At 34.1% G+C, this 20,456-nt stretch overlaps 1 protein-coding gene across 11 annotated transcripts in view; it reads left to right on the top strand.

Annotated features, from left to right (window-relative positions):
- The window catches only part of LOC145267083 (LIM domain-binding protein 2-like), a 295,179-nt gene that overhangs the window by 184,411 nt on the left and 90,312 nt on the right, over positions 1 to 20,456 (top strand). For all 11 annotated transcript variants that reach the window (XR_013864820.1, XM_080123066.1, XM_080123064.1 and 8 more), the window contains exon 4: positions 13,438 to 13,540. Coding sequence is in view for 10 of the 11 variants with exons in the window: in XM_080123066.1 (XP_079979192.1) it covers positions 13,438 to 13,540 (103 nt within the window). In the remaining variant the exon portion in view is untranslated. The remainder of the gene's footprint in view (positions 1 to 13,437; positions 13,541 to 20,456) is intronic.

Below are 20,456 nucleotides of genomic sequence, written 5' to 3'. Positions count from 1 at the left end.
CTATCAAGGCTATAATATATATATATATATATATATATATATATATATATATATATATATATATATATTCAAACCAATAAAATATGCCCAAATTTGCTTACATTTATATATAGTGTCCTGCCAAGCAACTCCAGTTTTGCTGCCTCAGTTGTCTCCTCTATATTTGTTGGTTTTGCTGCTTCAGTTGTCTTTCCTGTAGCCTTGGCAGGCCACTAATATATATAGCTAGCTGTTTGACGGTACAAAACTTATAGATTTCTTTGAAGAAAATAGCCGGCAAAACCCGAGGGACCCCTTTCATCAACACTCATCAGGAATTAATCATTGATCATAGAAAAATGAATCCAATATCTCAAGAACAAACTTAATGGGGTGTGCGGGTAAATTTCTACCGAGGGAGAAAGAGAGGGGAAAAAAAATAACGGGTGGGAATACAAAAAATATTTACAATTATATAAAATATATGTATAAGTGGGGGTAAAGGGGAGTTAAAATATATCCCAAATAAGTCTAATGACCTAACAATTCTTTCTGTCGGCAGAGAGGTCTGCGTAAGAATTGAGACCGACTTCAAAATCCACAAGTGATTTAGAGAGTCAGCCCGGTGCAAACTTCTAAAACACTCCATTTTATACACATTGGCACATGCTGGATTTTCGTGGAGGTGTTGGCCAATGGCAGATTCCTGATGAGTCTGTTGATGAAATGGGTCCCTCGGATTTTGTCGGCTATTTTCTTCAAAGTAATATATATAAATATATGACTTTTTTTTCTTTTTTTTTTTTTCAATTGTATAAGTTCGAAATCTCGGCGACTATTGACCAGAATTTAACAAATGGAGGCTCGTTGGAAAGGTAATGACCTGAATTGTGTAGTAGGCTGTGACATTTGCTCTCAAGGTTGCACATTAAGGAAATCATCCATCATCCAGAGCTTGTTTTTGGCACTTTTTTTTACAACCATGAAATGTTTCAATCAGTCATTTGTTTTCCTAGTTTTGCTTATGAATTACAAAATATGGGATATTTTCTCAAAACTTCTGGCCTTGATGGGAGACTAAAACTTGCTGCTATGTTTCAAATGATCTGAAATAACAGCAATAGGAAGCTTGATTCAAAATGCTTATATCGCCCCTCTTTGGTTTTCATAAAGTAAATTTAACAGTGTATAAGGATTATTTGATACTGAAGATATTCATAATCGTACCCTATTTCCAAAAAAAAAGGAAGATACAACGTATAAGAAATATTTGGAATCTAGTCTCCCGTTGCTGTTATTTATAATGTAGCTAAATTGAAATGACCATATCTTTGGTTGTCTGGGACGAAACTACATGAAATTTCCAGGCTGTTTAAATATTATAAGTACTATTCTATGGTTAAAATTTTATGACAATTGGTAAAAAAAACAACAAACAAACAAACAAAAAACTGTATTTTCAAACCAACGCATATATAGTATACTGTCCTGGCAAGCCAGCTTCAGTTTTAGTGCTATGGGATGAATTTTGCTTAGGGTTATTTTATTTATTTTTCTTGGTTCTCTTCCCTGAGGACTTGCCAGGCCACTAATATATATATATATATATATATATATATATATATATATATATATATATATATATATATCTACACACACACACACACACACACTATTTACTATTGAGTTGAGCTTTGAGCACTATTATATAAAACTAGTGAAAATTCTTTGGATGCATTCTTAATCTTGTGTGTGTGTGTGTGTGAGGAACAAACCAAGTTCAACGTTTTGTCTTTATTGTAAAACGTTGATGAACACATAACTTTGTTCCTTTATACCTTAGTCTTTGTTCTTGAAAATTTTGGCGAAGCTAAATTCTTTGACAATCCCCAAACCATGCATGATCAAATGTAAACCTTTCCTCCTCCTTTCTCCTTTGTCATCCTCTTCCTCTCCTCACCTTCTGCTGCTGCTACCTGTATAATTCCTAAAAACGAGAGTGGTAGTAGAAGTAGTAGGATTATTTCCAGAACGATGGCATGGCGGCAGTGATGATGAAGACGAGGAAGAGGCTGGTTGTGGTAGTAATGGTGGTAGTAGTATTCATAGTAGAGTCGAGTTTTCTGCCACTGCTATGGGCAGCCTCACCTCGGATCAATACGAAGGTCTAGTTGTCATGGCAACACTCCTAGACCTTGGTGTCATCCAGCTATGCGAAAGTAGGACAGGTGTCTGTTGTTGTTGCTACATAAGACGACGCGGCTTTTCTTACGCGGCCGAATGTCGTATGAATTGGCGGTTTTTCTTTTTCTTTTTTAAATTTAAAAATTATTTTTAACAAAAGCAAGCCCCCCCCCCCTCTATCTCTGTTAGATATCATAGAGTATGTAAATACGAATAAGCGTTGTAATTTGTAAAATATATAATATAGATCAATGTATTTGAAATAGTCAGGAAAAATATTGTACTTATGGTACCGTGCTAAAATGTTATTTAGAAAGACATTCTTAACATGAGGAGGGTGTTTTGTAATTATGTACTTTAACCTAATATAAAAAGATATCGTTAAACTCGAATTTGAAAATATTAAATTGAAAAAAAAAAAAAAAAATACACGGTAACGTAAGTGCATACCCACTAAGAATGTCATGACTAAAAATTTATTAATAAATTTGAGTTTTAAAATTTTAAAAATAATCCTATAAAAAGTAAAATATAATTCTATTTTCATCTCTGGTTCTGAGTTTATTTTGTAAAGTGAGTTTTTTTTTTCACAGGGTTATAATGTGGGCTATATTTATTTTATACAAAGGAGGTATATATTTTGGGGAGGCCATTTATAAAATTTAAGATAGTTACTTTTTTTCTGTACCACTAAGTATTAGACATAAAAACATTTATAGGAAGCATGATATAGGCCCAGCCAGCCAGCCATTTGAAAGTTCAAATATTTCAGATTTGTATTAGATTTGATTTATAATCTGTTTATTATGCAAACATCATTGGTTACATATGTGCATACAAGTTTGAGTGGAATCTTAATTCAAGGAAACCCCTCATCAGACCAAAGGGGGGGTATTGGCAAAGCAATTCTTTATATTTGATTTATAGATATTAAACACCAATATAATGAGATTATCTTAATGTCAATTTCTCACACTCCTACCCCTCTTATTTTTTAGAATCAAAATCATAATGGATTTTGATTGAAATAAGGATTCTAGACATAAAGTTTAATGTATATCTTGCTTTTTTAATCTTCATAAAGATTCATAATTGATGAAAAACTTTAACGTTTGGCGAATTAGTTTTTACCTGCCCTAGAACGGGCATAATTATTTTAATTATTTATAAATTTAAGTTTAAAAAAAAAAAAAAAAAAAAATTATGGGATTTAAATTTTAACATTTTATCGCAAATGTCGTGAATAAAATAGAACCGTAAAAGTAAAAATCTGCCGGGTGTGTATAATAATAGGTTTGGTTGGCATCAAGCCAACATTGTTGGGATGACTTTTTATTGATATGGCTTTGGTCCTGTGCAATTTTTAGGAGGTCCACCCTCCCAGGCTTACTTTCTCTTTCAAAAGTGGTTAGTTTATTGCTGCTACCTGAGGCGCTCTGCCGAAGAATGCCGAAAGGGCCGCCCTTGCAGGCATTTTTTTTTTTTTTTTTTTTTTTTTTGCTGGCTGGCTCTTCAAATCCATTTCTAGCCCTCGTGTCGCATCATCTCGCTGGGGTGGGGGATATCAGATTTTATTAGTTTTATTTTCTTTTTTTTTTTTTTTTTCTAATATCATGACTACAGAATTGCTGAAGTGAAAAAAGTATAACGTCTAATTCCTAGATTTCCAAAAATTCCAACTCTTCATATATTTTTAAATATTCAGATGGATTCTTTGGAAATTAAAGTCCCAATTCCACTCCTAACATTTTTGAGTCAGACTCTTTCCCAAACCTCCACCACCCTAATCTCAACAATTACATTCATTACAATGATGGGAATCATTTTTGTAAACAATATTAGAACAATAGGCAGAAAGAGGAGAGTTCATACCTCTCCTAAGTTTTATTTATGTTTAATTTATTTGATGCCCGGATAACATAAGGTGAATTTGCTAGTTTTGTTGTAATTTAAAAAAGTTAGCGCTCCTTGTTACTAAAATCATATTTGCTTCAATGTTTTACATGCATGTGTAGATGGAAAACTTGAAGAAATTTACTTCCAAACTTATCTCTGCCCATTTTTATCACTTCCTGTTTTCCTTGGGTTTTCCCTGTGAACTGAACCTGCTGTCACAACTGTTCTACATCTAACTCATGAACTCTCATTTTTTTTTTCAATGTGACCATACCAACAAAGGCCCTGTTCTGTTCACATTTCCCTATACCATCTAGATTTAAACTTCCTTTGAGGTCTTAAAGACTCGTTACACATCGATTGTATCTTTATCATATCATTTTGTAACGCTGCCGTTATATGTGAACAAGAAATGAATAAAAAAAAAAAAAAAAAAATTCTGTTCAGCATTTTTGCTTTTTGAACGTTTTTATTACCGTTACTTTCCGGTCTCGACACCACTCAAGTCTCTCATCATCATTCATCTTACCCGGTGTACACTTCTCTTCTTCCGCCGATCGTATGCCGGCCCATTTTCATCGACTTTTGCTGCCAACCACGTAGTGCATTTTTATTTAGTTTTATTTATTTTTATTTTTTGGGGGTTCTTGCACACACTTCCTAATTTGAATATGCGTATTTTTCGGCTACTGCTGCTGTTAATCTTGTTGCAAGCCAACCATCGTTCCCTGCTGCTAATATTTTCCCACACGCTCATATGCACTTTAATAATTTCTCTCCATGCAACATATGTCTTCAACCCGCACTGGTCAGGTATAAGGCATGTGTATGCAATGTGATGTATGGGAATATCACACTGTATACACATACCTGATAGACTCTACAAATAAATGTACTTTGAATTCTCATTGATTATTTAAGTGTGGCCATACTATCAAAGTCTCCGGTTCTGCATACTGTTCAAATTTTCTGACTGAGCCTCTCTTTAAGATTCAGATACGCATCCGCCATATCAATCTCGTATCATTTCTCTGTATACAGCGCATGTCTTCAACCCTTAGAATTTGTAGGAACAATGGACAACTTTAAGACAACATCAGCGTTTCCAGTAAAGCTCTTTCTTTCAAGATTTGGTGTTTCTTGAATTAAAATTAAAAATTGGATTTTAATTTTTATCTTCTGCAAATTAGGTTTTTAATTACTGTGAGTACTTAAATGAAATAAGTAGTTTTGAAAAGAAATTAAAAAAAAAAAAAAAAAAAAAAGACTAGCAGGAATGTTTCTAAATTTTAGAGATAAGAATTCATAATTTGGACTTCTGTTCTTATCTTGAGTGTTATTCTCACACTGTTTCAACCGATATAATCTGACCTTTTTCAGGTGTATTTTGTTGAACTTAGGAATTGGTACAAAACCATTTATTTAATCTCCAGGGGTAACATACTCCCGTTTTGTCAGTTATGACCGGGTAAAAATCTTGCGCTATTTGTGTTTATTTTTTTAATATCGCCCACATTGAGAATTGAACATTAACTTCAAGAAAATATTACTTAGATTTAATTTTTATGTAGTACTTTATCTATAGACCATTATGTTCAAACTGTTCGTTACAATTTAAAACTCTCTCAGACCCCCATGCTGTTCAACACTGTCACGAACAAACATAAATAAATCTGACTGTTTTTTCTTTCTTTAACTCAAGTCGTTCCTATTTACTATGCCTCCCCACGGGACAGTTAGACACCAGGGTCGTTTTTTAACATGGAGAAAAGGAACAAAAATAAAAATTCTCAGTCGTGAAGGATTTCTCCTCCATTGACAGAGAACAAGAAATTGAAGTGCAGCATCTGAAGAACAGATGCTACACTTTGATCTTGTCCCGAAGGCCAAGTCGTTTATTACCGCTTCTATTTCTTATTTCGACACCAGCTTGGAAGTCTCTCGTTCCTGCTCAACTACACACCGGACGTAGATAGCTATTTCTTATACGTCCTTCTTTTTCAACCTCACTCTTTCTTCTCCTTTCATTTTACACGACCATCTCCTTTGGCATCAACTTTGTTTCTTTTTTTTTTTTTTTTTTTTTTTTTTCGACCACGTGGTGTCCTTTTCTTTTTCTTCAGATGCCAGCCTGATCACATTTGCCAATTTGCATAAGTGTTCAAACGCTGCTCCTGTTACTAATACAATTGTTTGCCATCTATCTTTCGCTGCTACTGCGATTTTCATATGCGCTCTGTTACATGTTATATCACAGATTCTTGAAAAATTCTATACAGATTTTGACAAGGTGTACCTCATGGGGGTTGGAGGTTACGTCACCTGAAATATGAGAATAACACTCAAATGAAAACATCAGAATGATCTGAATAATACAAGCAGGGATATGACGTTGACCAGAGGTGTAGTTTATATATAGGTACACCTCTTATTTCCTTTTTACAGATATTTTTCAGTCTGTTTAAATGTAATAAAAAAGGTAGAATTTAAAGTTTTTGATAGGGATACAATATATAATTAATGTTATTTTAATATTTGTCATAAATAAGCCTTAAAATCAATATTTAATTCTGATACGTCAGTTTTTCTTGTGTACTAAAAATGTATTTTTATTTTGTGATTTTTTTTTTTTTTGTTCATATAAAAAAAATAGTTTCACATGTATCACAAACTTTTTCGCTTCTTCATTGAACCATCAATTAAAAAAAGCAAATAAATAAAATAGCTTGAAAAGAATTTCAAAAAGTTGTAAGACAAGCATGTGAATCAGCTAGATGCTGGGAGAACATTTTCTCATTGTTATGGTAAAGTAGTTAACGATTTAAATTCTGTGATGCTAGAAATAGTGTCATGGTATGAGATTGTATATGTTAAACACATTATATATAATCTTGAACATTTATTCAAATTAAAAAAAAAAAAAAAAAAAACTTTACAAGCCTATTAGGAAGCTATACAAAATTTTAATTATTCGACAAGGAGTACTTTAAGAAAAACCTTATTCCATGGAGTTTTGAAGAATTCAATTCTTATCAGAGGGAAGATGTTCGCAAAATATACAATAAATTTTGTAGGTTTAATGCATCACAGGAAACAATATGAAATTCATATTTGCATCAAAAAAGTCATTTAACAGTTTGAGACAGTTTATAGTAGGCACCGCCAAAATGGGGGGGGGGGCAGGTAAGTACTTTTTGACGGACCGTCTTTTTAAAAATCTACCAAAAATCAGATAATTATCCAATCAATACGAAATTTTCAGCGATTATTAAGAGAAGAATGAACTTTATAACAGTGTACTTATTTTTCATAAACGATATTTATATATATATTTTTCTTTTGCTTACAACCCTTGTTTTGAGGGGGTTCCAAATATGCTTAAAATAATCATCTGAATCTGAACAAAACATTGTGTTGTTGTAAGGGACAGGATTATAGATTTAAAAAAAAAAAAAAAAATTGTTTGTATACCTTATTTTGACGTCTGAATATCAGAACTTCGATTGTGTTTAATTATCCCGCTTTTGAGTTTTGAAGTGTGAAATTCGGTGAATATGTTAAGTAAAATAATTAATTTAAGTTAAGCAAAAAAAAAAAAAAAAAAAATGTAATATTTATACGAAAAAAGCCATTTTAAAATCTTTGATAAATAGATTAACAATTTTTTTTTAGCGAGCGGAATAATGCATGACCATTATTAAACAGGGCATGCTTTGAAGAATCGATACAAAAAAAAAATTTGATAAATATTGTGCCCTTTGTGTTAAAAATAGCATAATTTTTTCGATCCTGTTTGAAAACGTTTGCCGCCTTTCGACTACGATGGACCAAACGCGCTGAAATAATTTTTTTTTATTCTGCTTTAAATTGTCCCCCCCCCTCCATTTTGGGGAGCCTGGCCCTCACACACATATACATTAAAAACCAAACTCATACAAATGGTCACCCATCTGGTATTGGCCAGCCTCAGCGTTAATAATACATTGAAATTTTCGTCACTGAAAAATGAGTTTTTTTTTTTTTTTTTGGCCTGTTTGGTTTTCCATAGTTTGCTTTTTATTAAGTACAAACATAAACATTGTCTAGATCAACGCGAAGTAACTGGTTGCCTATATGAATAAGTGGAATTATTTGAAATCCAGGTACTTATATTATAATATTTTTGCATATTCTCATAGAAAATCACCCTAAATCTTAGACAACAAATAAATAAATTAATTATTTCAAAACCCTTTTTTTTTTAAATATTTATGTACGTTTTTTGTGCAAGACAAAAAATGTCAATTGTTAACTTTTTGGGAAAATTTAACATTTAACATTTAAAATTTAATTAAAAATAGAAAAAGTTTTACATTATTCTGTTTTCTATATGATAAAATTCAGGGTTTTATCTTTCTGGAAAAAAAAAGTTACTCAGAAATAATGGATTTTAATAAATGTAATTTCGTTTTAAAAAACAACTTGATTTTTCGGCCATTTTTTGGCGGTGTCTAGTTTATAGGAATTCAAAGAGATTGAGAAAGCAAGAAAAGGGAGAAAAAGGATTTGATAAAAATACAATGGGAAAGATAGTAGCATTTGTGTCTCTGTACAACTCTTCTACAGCCCACTGGACCGATCGTGACCAAACCTGGCATGATGATGGTCTCCAACCTAGGGATGGTGCACACCATTTTCCAAGGCCACGGTCAAAGGTTAAGGTCATATTTGGTGTGGCTCTTACAACATCCACTTACTGCTAAGATGTCTAAGCAGGTACCTAAATGTACAGCAAAGCATGGGTATCTTTACTAGTTTTAAAATATTACTAGTTTCATAGGTAATATTATTAATTGTAGTTTGAGTTAAAAATATTGTTTAATAAAGTTATACATAAATTTAAAATTTTGCAAAGTATTAAAAAAAATATATATCACTAAAAATGCTCAGCATGAAAATATCCCCAATTTTTATTATGACCACCATCATATTATACTCTTTTAGCGCAAAAGTATACCTTTCATCCAAAAGACAAATCGAGCATTTAAAAGAGGTTTTTTTTAAATTTTTTTTTATCATAAAAATGTTTCCCTTCAAACAATGAACTATTTATATCATGCTTATAAAAATTGACTTCATTGAAAGGTGTGATGTAACTTTGTATTCGTCCCTACAGAGTTACATCCCTTTGGTTAAAACAAAAGATAATATTTTAAGGGTTCCTTCCTATTTACAATGCCTCCCCACGGGACAGAGTAAGACACCATTAAACAGTTCTAACTTTTTATATAATACTTCAAATGAGCTGCTCTTGATATTATATATTGAATTACTTCCCTTAGTGTTAAGCAATGTTTTATTGATCTATATTCGGCCGAAGAGTGTTATTGTTGCTTCATTTCTGGGAAAAAAGTTAATTTGAAAAAAAAACAAAAAAACTTTCAAATATTTGGTTAAATAGAAAACTCACTCTATCATCATGATAAAAATTTTCTATTTAAATAATTTAATGGGTAGTATTTTTTAATTTTTTTATTTAATGGGTATTATTTAATTTTTTTTATATAGAAAATCAGAAATTTCAACTGGTTGATTAAAAAAAAAAATCCCTTAAATTGGTTTGTTTTTTATAGATTTTTTAATTTGTTTAACAAATTTTTTTTTTTGTTTTTAATCAAATATAATTATATTAAAAAAAAAAGTAACAAACAATTGTTAATAAAATTCAAGCTGGTTTTTATTAACAGAAACTTTTCATGACAAATGCTACACTACTTCCCCCTCCATAGAGTAGCTCATGTCTGGACGGATGGTTTCATAATAGATATTACACTATCCCCACCCTTCCTCTGAGTGGAGCATTAAAAAAGTAGTAATAGTATGGGTTCAGCTTCAGACAGATACAAAATCTCCATTAATAATAGATATGTAGGTAATTAGGGACAAAAAGTGCCTTAGGATCTTTTTGCATATTTTTTTAAGAAAGCAGCTTTTGAGTAATCAAACTCTAAACCATTTTTTTTTTTTTTTTTTTTTCCAAGCTTTCAAATCAAACTGGTAGAGCTTTAACCATTTTCTTTGTTTTTAAGATGGCTTCCTCTCTGCCGGCCTGAGTTGTGGTTTAGGTTAGCTTTAGGAGATCCGCCTTTCAAAGCTTTATTTTTTTTCACCCTTTAAGAAGGTAGTTTATTGTTAATCACCTGAGGCACGCCTACCAGAGAATGCTTGTGAAGCTGTCCAGGTAGTTCTTGTTCGTTCAGAGCACTCTTCCACTAGGGTGCTGGTTTTAAAACTTTCCAACCTTGTCACATCTTCCCACCGTGGGGAGGAGCCAAATAACTTCTCCGATTAACCCACTTCATTTGTACTCCCCAAAACAAATAGTCCTGGCTAGCAGCAAAATCTCACCCTTTCACTTTAGTGGTCCTCAGATGCCACAGTTTTCTGCTTTGATAGCTTTTTTTTTTTTTTTTTCAGACTAATTATTTTTTATAATTTCTTTCTTACAGTCTGTTTTCCTTACTGTACCGACTTACAGAAATTTAAATGTAATGCAAATAAATATCTTACTTCAAGGATGTCCCCTTCCCCTTTAATCTGGCTCCTAATTACAATAGCCCCCTTATGTTTCATTGGCAATGTGCTTTAAGATGGATAAATTAAATATTTATTGGAGAAAAAAAGCTTAAGCATAACAAACTGACATGAAAAGAACATCTGATAGAATGCGATATATTTTTGATGTCTTTAGTTATGTTTCCTCTAGCACTTGTTCTTCTTATGGCCGCATCCCTCCATCACCAGCATCTGCCACGCATGAATATTTAACTTCTGCTTCCCTTATTTACCGTTTTCTTTGTTCTGTGAATCCAGTCTTCACACTGCTGGAGTAGACTGCTACTTGAAGCAATTCAGTTAGTTTGTCTTTTAACGTCTTGGTTGATTGTTATTAGAGATTGGGATGTCTTGGTTGATTGGTATTGTTGTATTGAGGCGACTTGGTTGATCGTTAAATATTCCTCAGACTCCCTGAACCTAAAATGACCATCACAATCAAAATTAGATAATGCTAGTGTGTGTGTGGGGGGGGGCAATAATAAAAGCTATTGATATTTATTGCGGAAATCTATTGTTTCCCAGTCGTAAAAAAAAGAAAGAAAAAAAAAGGGACTTGGGTGCCATCAGCCAAAGTGAAACTGAAAGCAAAATTTTTTTAGGGGGAAAGAAAAAAATGATGTGTGCGGAGCGTGAACTCGCATAACTCAAGTTAGTGAGGAAACGCTTTATCGATGGGCCCACAAGAACACAGAAGTTATAACGCTGCAAATTTAGCTATTTAAAGCGAAAGAACATAATGAAGGTTTGTGCCTGCACAGTTTGCAAACCACGTTGAAAGCACCCCCTTCAAACAAGATGACATTTTCTACACATTATTAACGATTTTTTTTTTTCCAATTTTATATGTCTGAGAGATTGCTCTTTATAATGATACTACGTCCGTGCCTGTACGATGCAGATGAAAAATTTTTTAGTGAACACAGGCGACTGAGATTAATATAATAGATGTATACATCTAGAATATGTCTGTCAATGATGACAAAGGATCTGGCTCTTTCTTTCTCTGCCCATTCAATCAGCAACCCCAGACATGTAGTTTTCATTCAAATAATGGTTGGAAATTTCCATTCTACTCTTAATTTTAATCTCGCATTAAAATTTACCATTGTAACCATTTTAATTAAATTTGTTCATAACATTATCAAACATGAACATAAGTAAATTGCCAAGACTGCATACCTACTCCTGACAATATAATTGCCATGGTCTTATTTGGATCTTACTTCTTTATATTGTATAAAGTATTTATGAAGTTATGCCATGAAAACATTAACTCACAAACTAATTGGGCTGAAATGTTGCATTGCAAAGGACATCAGTTTCTTACATTTAATTGTCTACAATATGAACCAAATAGTGAGTCCCTAACAAAACCAAAGTTACTGCCAAAAGTGACTTTTACATTTTCTTTGACCTGGATATCCCAAAATTCAATCAGTTCTAAGTTAAACTATGGACGATATTTTGACCAAGTTTGGTTACGATTGTTCAAGCAATGTGGGTGCTAGACTTTACACAAACTCAATTGAAATATAATCTCAGCCTTGATAGAGGTAATTAACAATATAAATGGCCTTCTTAAAGAAGACTTCATGTCAAATATTTATAACTTGTTAATCAAAAGAAAGTTATGTGCAAATTTAAAACTACAAAAATCACTCTCCCATTCTTTAGAAGAAAGATATATATATATATACACGCACTCCTGTCCCAGAACTGGTATAAGCAATAAATATAGTATTAGTTATAAATTTTTAATGCCCCCCTCTCCTTGGACGAATGGTATGGTTTTGTAGTATTCCCATAAATGATGCAGTTAAAACAAAAAATGTGCCCATATTACATATCTTACTGCCTACATTACATGTTCTATAATTCATAACCAGTTCAATAGTTTAGGATTTTACTCACTCGACACTCACACGCCGATCCTTTTTAAAAATGCATTAATATAACTCCATTTTCTCTATTAAATTTTGTATCCAATTTATTTATTTTAAGTTTTTTCTGGGCTGAGGAGAGTTTGGATGGGTGCACTCTCTAAATTGTAAAGTTTACAAAAGAAAAGTATACCCATGATACTGGTTGTAATTTTTAGAATATATATTCCAAAATTCATAATCCGTTTAGGGGGATATTATATATCTGTCCTGTTGCGCAAACATTAGAAAAAAGAAGAAAAAACTTTAAGGAATGAGACCGTAAATACGTCAGTAGCAATCCCCACCCCCACCCTGCCCAGCGCCTTCACTCTATTTCCATAATGATCCCCGTCGCCTCAGTGTTGCATCCTTGTGTTTGTTTTACAAATACTTCCATGGAATGTTCTCTGAACTTGATGCACTTCTGCTCTACCCACAAAAATAACCCCTATCCCACCAGAGTAGCAGCAAAATCCCACCCTTTCACTCTAGATGTCCTTTTAGAAACTATAGTTTTGTCATTTCAAAATTTGATTCATCACTTTTACTAAGTGATTACTGATCACCTCAAAAATTGACAAAAATATGACCATTTTTCTTTTGGATCTAAGAAAACAAAACTTAAAAGAAAATTTTAAAATATGCAGGTTGATAGAACATGAAATTTTCTATTCAGTATTTGTGGTACATTTGTCTTTTGTTTTATTTTTAACCTCTTTTTGCACATTTGTTGGATTTTCTACTCTCATAGCTGCGTTACTCGCCCCTGTTGTCTTTATAATTCCCTTCCTGCTCATTGTTTTCTGATCGTACTAACGTGCAAAAATTATTTTTATTTATTTTTATTTATTTTTTTCAGGAGAGTGATAACCTTTGGTGGGATGCTTTTGCAACAGAATTTTTTGAAGATGATGCAACACTAACGTTAACATTTTGTTTGGAAGATGGTCTCAAACGATACAGTAAGTCTTCACCTCTCCCCACTCCTGCCTTTTCTTTGAACAAACAGCATGGTATTGAAATTGGACACAAGAATTAGATTTTATTTCAAGCATGTCAAGCCTACAATCTGTGAGCCACATGTGGCCTTTTGCCGGCACATTTGCAGTTTGCATTATATAGGACTAGTTGTATCTAGTCCTCTTAATTTTAATTTATATGCTGGCATGTCTTGGACAATTTTTGAAAAAATTTGCTTTAAAACTAATTCTGACCAGGTCTTTATCCCTCTTTCAACTCCCATTTTTTTTTTTTTTATCACTTTCTCGATGTTTTCGTTGGTCTTTCCTGCTACCCCAATTGTTCTGCATCATTTAGCCCAAGAATTCTCACCCATTCTTTTAACATGGCCAAACAAAGTTTTCTGTTCTGCACACATTTCTTTATACTCTCCGGATTTAATTTTCTAAGACCTGCCGCATTCAACGAACTTATATTCCAGGAACTAAAAATGGTAAGGAGATGACATTGTAATGATTCAGAACACGGAAGACGAATGGAAACCAGTTATTAAGGCTTTATTCATCTAGAATCACAGATATGAATGCTGAAATATAAGAATGAAAAATTGCTAACATTTCACAGAAAGTAACAATGCTAATATGACTTTCACCCAGAGTAGAAAGAGTTCAGGGAGGGTAATGAAATGATACACAAAGGTTCAAGTTCAAGCATCTCTGTTTCTTAGATGATAGGGATGGACATGTTATTGTCTAAGGATGAGCTCTCATAGGTTTTTATCGAGCATTGTATCTGCCTGTAAGATTTCACAAGATTCTTCATATACACCCGATTTAAATGAGGCATTTGGTTGTAGAGATGTTATCTGAGATAAGTCATTAGTATTAGTACATGGGAGTATTGAGGGTTGCATTCTAGCAATTCAACTTCGTCGACAAAAAGTTCATACTTAAATGACCGTATGTTATGTTTCGTCAGGACCGGAATTGAATTCAAAAGCCAACTGAGAAGCGATGTACCAGATGTTTTCCGATTATACTAAAATATTCGCTCGTGGGGTGTTGGGTTAGTGGCAGTACACAATAATGAACGAATAGAATGCAAGGCATCGCGCAAAAACTGATTCCCAATGAGAAATCAGCAGTCTTTGCGATGTCAATGCCAGCAATATTGTTTTCCATAACCTGGCATTTAGTCGTTTTACCTGACCATTTCCTTGTGGGTTATAGGCGGTTGTGCAGCTCATTGCTATTCCTTTTCTATGCAAAAAAAGTCTGTTAGTTTTGTTGAAAGGAATGATGAACCTTTGTCAGAGTGAATAAATGAAGGAATGCCAAACAGCGAAAATAGTTGACAGAAACAATTTATCACTGTTTGTGAGAACATATCTTGACAAGGAAAGGCAAAGGGGAAGCGTGAATATTTGTCGATAATTGTTAATAGATATTTGTTTTGACTATTAGATGGTAGAGGACCTTTAAAGTCAACACCTAAGTGTTCAAATGGTTTTGTCACGTTGACCAGCTTAAAATTGGTGCAATGAAAAAATCTGTTTTAATTCTGCACAAACGGAACAGTTCCCAATAGTTTGAGGTTATGCAGACATACAAAATATGGACTGGTTAAATCAGTTGAGGTGTAAACCACTCAAGAAAATGTCTGCGGCTGCATTATCTTTCCTTGGACAGTTAATTACATCAAATGTAATGGCTGATAGTTCGATTCTCCAGTATTCTACCTTCTCATTCTTTTTGCTTGAGTGTTTGAGGTCATACATAAAAGCTCCGGAATGTTGGTATGTAAAGGCGGAACTGATAAGGTAGTGACACCATTTACGCACTGATGGCATGTGCTTTTTTGATCGAAGAGTAATGTTGCTCGCTGACTGAAAGAGATCAGGGAAAAGAAAGCAACTGGGCAGCCATTTTTGATTGAGAGTGGCAGCCAGGGCAATGTCCAAAGTGTCAGTTTTTGCAGTAAGGGGTATGTTGGGTTCAGTTGTCGTAAGTGAAGCGTGCTCCAGTTCATTTTGGAGGTTGGTGAAATCCGCTAAGCAGGATTTAGCTAGAGGGAAGACTTGGTTCTTTGCTAGCCGTCGAATTTACTGAGAAATGAGGAATCCATTGAGCATAATATGAAAACACTCTGACAAACTGCTGTTATGATTTAGCATCTTATGGAAGCAGTCAGGATCTGGTTTTGCAACTCCAAATGACACTTCATACCCTAAGAGAGTGACTCAGTTTGCATAATGCTCTTGTCCTCATTCAAACTTATGACATAGTTCCTGGCAATACCTAAGAAATGATCATGATTTTCATCATGTTCCATCATATTACGGCTACATATAGTGATGTTATCAACATATGCGAAAGTGTCTCGGCAACCTTTTTGCATTTTATTAGATTGTCTATCAATCGTTGGAAACATGATATACCGTTTGTTACGCCAAATAGGATATAGCAGAATTGACATGGATTTCCACAGGCTTTGAAAGCTGTGAATTTCTTTTCTTGAATTGGTATTTGATGATACGCATTCTGCAAGTCCAAGTTTTTTTTTTTTTTTTTTTTTTTTCCGATCGTTAGTGATTACGAGAACCTGTGCTCTTCAGGGAGAGCAAGACGTTTCGATAACGCTGTCTTTTAGGTCATGAATTTTGGATTGTATAAACTGCCAATGGATTTTATAGCAATAGGCTTGCAACCAGGCGATAAATGTTCAAATAGTGGTAGAGAAACAAGACGGGACGCCATTACAGCACATTACACAGAAGGGATCAAAAACAATTTGATCGGCAGACTAATTGGAAATGTCCCCTCTTGCTGCAACTTCTACAGACCGTATCATGGGTGGGGCATTTATTTTGTAGATGTTGTTGATTACCACAGAAAAATCATTTTTACCTTGCTGCAGCTGAAACATTTTCAGAAGTACATGAAACATCACAAGACTAATAGTTTGGTGGTGGCACCACATGGTGTGAGATTGATATAGGCTTCAGCTTGTTTCTGGGCTATTTCTAGGGAACAAACTAAGTCGGAAGCATCTTTCAAATTGAGTGTCCTTTCTAAAAAGTCGTTGAATTGTATGAGAGCGAATGCCTGTTATGACAGCATCACAAACTGCTTGGTAACAATGTTCTTTGGCTGTTACTGTCTCAAAGCGACAATCTGCAGTAAGTGAATCTAGCTTCTGCAAAAAATCATCAATTATTTCACTGGGCTCCTGCCTAGAGGTCGCCAAAAGATGTCTAGAATGAACAATGTGTTAAAGGGCTTTACGAAAAGAGATCGGAGTTTAGCAATGGCTGATTCATATGAGTCACAATTTATTAATTTGTGCACTGGATGAAAGATGTAATTGGTAAGAAAGTCTAGTTTGCTAGTTGGTGGACAGTTGATTGACCTCAGGAAGTTGTTTAATGTGCACAGTCAATGTGTCCAATTGTCTGCAGAATCAGGCACTGAAGGATTACCATCAAAACGCTGTGGCTTCAGAAATCATCTATTTTGGATAGATGAATAAATTGTAATGATTCGGAACATGGAAGACTAATGAAAGCTAGTTAATAAGTCTTTGTTCATCTAGAATCACAGATATGAATTCTGAAATAGAAGAATGAAAAATTGCTAAGATTTTACACAAAGTAACAATGCTAATATGACCCCTGTATATATCCATTTTAGCACTCAAAACGTTGAGGTCATCAGAACTAAGCCTGTCTTTAAATGGAAATCAGCAATTCTTTCCCCTTTGTCAGAAACAATATTCATGGAATGAGCAGATTAAAGTGGGGGGGGGGCTTGTAACTTTCATTTTCTCCAAGTTTGTCCTTTAATTCTTACATTCCATCATTTATGTTTCTATAACAGTGTGTCTGTGTGGAATTGGTAGATAAACATGCGAACAGATTAATTAAAATGTACTCTCAAAGTCAATGGATATTTCAGTTGTGGAACTGACTTTAATTTGTCACAGAAAGGACTTTTGAAAATGTGGAGGTAGGGTAGAAGGTGTAGTTTTAGTAGAGAGGAAAGTGGGGAAAAGAGTAGGTAGGAAAGAATTAAAGAAATAATAGATTGATATTGGATTAGATGTAGCATGTGTAGAAGAGTGATGCTAGTATCTGCCAGGAACAAGGGTCAGAGTAGTTAATCAGATATCAAAAAGAGGTTGGAAAGGTGGAAAAAGACAATGTGGGTTCCCTGTCTAACTTGCCCTTAATCTTTTTTTGTCTTTCTTTTAATTCTTTAAAAAAGGGCAAATCTGTGATTTCATGAAATAAGATAGGATTCTGTGGTGCAAGTAATGAAAAATGTGACTTACACAAGTGACCACGCCTCTGCTTATCCTGTCAGGTGACAGAATCAAGAAAGGAAAGAGAAAAGAAAAACTGTCGTCTATTGATGGTTTAATACTATACATATGACATTAATTTGCATATGAAAGCAATGCTGTGAAAAAGAATGAAGGGAAAGCACAGACCAGTTTTTCTTTTCAGCAGTGTTGAGAGAGTGAGAACAGTTGGCGAAGATTACAGTTGAAGTTGGCAAGTAATTTGAATGAATATTATTTTTAACTCTTCGTTCAGACTCAATAAGATGTCTTCACAACTCAAAACCTGACACAAGACAGTGAAGCAGGACACTGAACCGATTCAGGGCCCTCACTTTTATGGGATCCATTGTTGGAACCGCAAATGGCTTGCACTCCTAACAGAAGCAGCCTTGAATCGCTGTGCCTGGTCAGCCAGTGTTCGAGACATTGATTAACTTGTTGGAAAGAGCTGGCTCAACCGACCCAGGGCGAATGCTGAAGCCATGACTATGCTCAGCTTAGTGTCTATGTGAGAGTTTCATAGTTGTGGCTTTTTTTTTTTTTGTAGCAAGTGATGGGAATTCATATATGAAATGAATGAATTTAAAGTATCTCCAAACTTAAGTCTTGTCTTATGCTCATAGATTTTTTGATGGCACCCTGAGACTTCTAGTCCTAGCATGGTATTATGTCCCCTCGTGTTTTTGATCATGAATGATACAGATTGATGGTTCTGAAACTGTTTTTATTTGGTGGAATACAAATGTCTGTTGTTGGAGTTAGTGGGGAGGATAACCTTCTAATTTTTTTTTTTTTTTTTTGTCCCCTGACAAGAGAGATTTTTTCCATTCGTTTGTTCACACTTAATAACCATGCCTTGGATTTTTTTCAAAATTTTGCACAAACATTAGTCATGGTGAAAGTAAATTTTTGCCAGAATGGATTTTCCGGGATAACTGGTTGCCCAACTAGGGGGCATTATAGGAGTAAATTTTCCCCAAATCGTTTATTTGTACGCACTTTTCTCAATAACACGCCTTAGATTTTAAAAAAAAAATTTTTACACAACCTTTAGTTATGGTGAAAGTACATTTTTTTGCTCGAAGGGGGATCCCCACATAATCAGCTTATTTTTTTTATTTATTTTTTTCTTTTTAATTCAGTTTTAAAAGACCAAAGGGCTCCCTCCTGGACCTAACATTGACATTACAATTTGAATTTTATTTGAGGGCTCTTAAAAATAAACATTGTTCCCTTCATGGCTGCTATCTGTATTTCACTACAGCTTAATCTTCCAGAGATTGTTTCCAAATATTTTAGATATTTTTTCTTCATGAAGTCAGTTGCTATTATCACAACTGCTATAATGCTTATTTCTTTCAGTGACCATGTCATCTTTAAATCATTCTTGAGGTCCTGATATTTTGTTAAATTTTTCCGTTTGACTCTAAGTGTGTAGGAGTTGTTATGGTGAGTGCGAATAGAAGTCACAGAACTGATTTTCTGGGAAAACGTTGCTCCTTGGTTAAAATGGCTAAAATTGACACTTTTGTGTTATTAAAAACAAATGATGCCTTGAATTTTTATAAAACTTTCTGAAAAGTTGCCACTAACTGATTTATATATAATTTTGTTTATCTATACTTCGCGATAACTGTTGGGTGTGCCTCAGGGGCTCTTTTAGGGCTAATAAAGAACACTCCATTTTTGGAACTATTTTACCATATTGTTCAAAATTTTTTGTGTATGTGCATTTAGCAGTTTTGCATGGTGCTGAACTCAAATTTAAATATGTTAAGGCCTTGGGGACTTTTGGGGCTAAAAAGGGGGAGGGGGTGATAGACTTAGTCATTTATTTTTTGCATGGCGCAAAACTCAAATTTACATATGGTAAGGCCTAAAACTGCATCTTGTTCATGTTCACTAGGATTTGAGGTTTCCTGAAGACTTGGGGGTGAGGGGGGGGGCAATGCTGAACTTAGTCATTTTTTTTTTTTTTTTTTTTTTTTTTTTTTTTTTTTTGATGCCTCGTTCACTGTGCACTCACAGGGGACCATGCATGCTTCACATATTTTCAAAAATTCATACTGATTGTTTAGTTTAGGGGTGAATCCTGTACATATAATATTTTTACGTAGCATTAAAGCTAAATGCATTTTGTTTACTGATAGATCTTATTTGTACTCCCTTGGAGTTCTCACACTGGTCATCATCAGAGATTACTCACTGACAATAACCAATGGTATTCCCTGGAGTCTCGATGACAACAGGTCTCCCTAGATTTCCAGTACTTCCCACATCTTTTGGTAACTTTTGCCAATTTTTGTTATCTCAAAAGCTGCTTGTTATAGTCTTTTCGCTGGCAATGACTATTGGTCGTCACTGAAATTTGGGTGGCAATAAACCTCCCAAAGTCTGTCCTTTTCGCACTCATCTAGTAGAGGTACTTCCTCTCCTCAATCTTTCCATTCTCCTTGACTCTTTTGGTGTGGTGCTAGAATTTTTTCTGGTGGTGGGGGGATAGTAAACTTAAAATTTTGCCGTTTCAGTTTTCTTGGTTCTGTGTGGTGTTCCTTCTATCATTTCGTTTTACTTTTG

The sequence above is a fragment of the Euprymna scolopes genome, chromosome 42 (assembly GCF_053919585.1).
Source record: "Euprymna scolopes isolate OS-2025 chromosome 42, ASM5391958v1, whole genome shotgun sequence".
NCBI lineage: Eukaryota > Metazoa > Mollusca > Cephalopoda > Sepiida > Sepiolidae > Euprymna > Euprymna scolopes.
The sequence above is the reverse complement of the archived record's forward strand: the minus strand, read 5'-3'. Positions and strand labels throughout refer to the sequence as shown.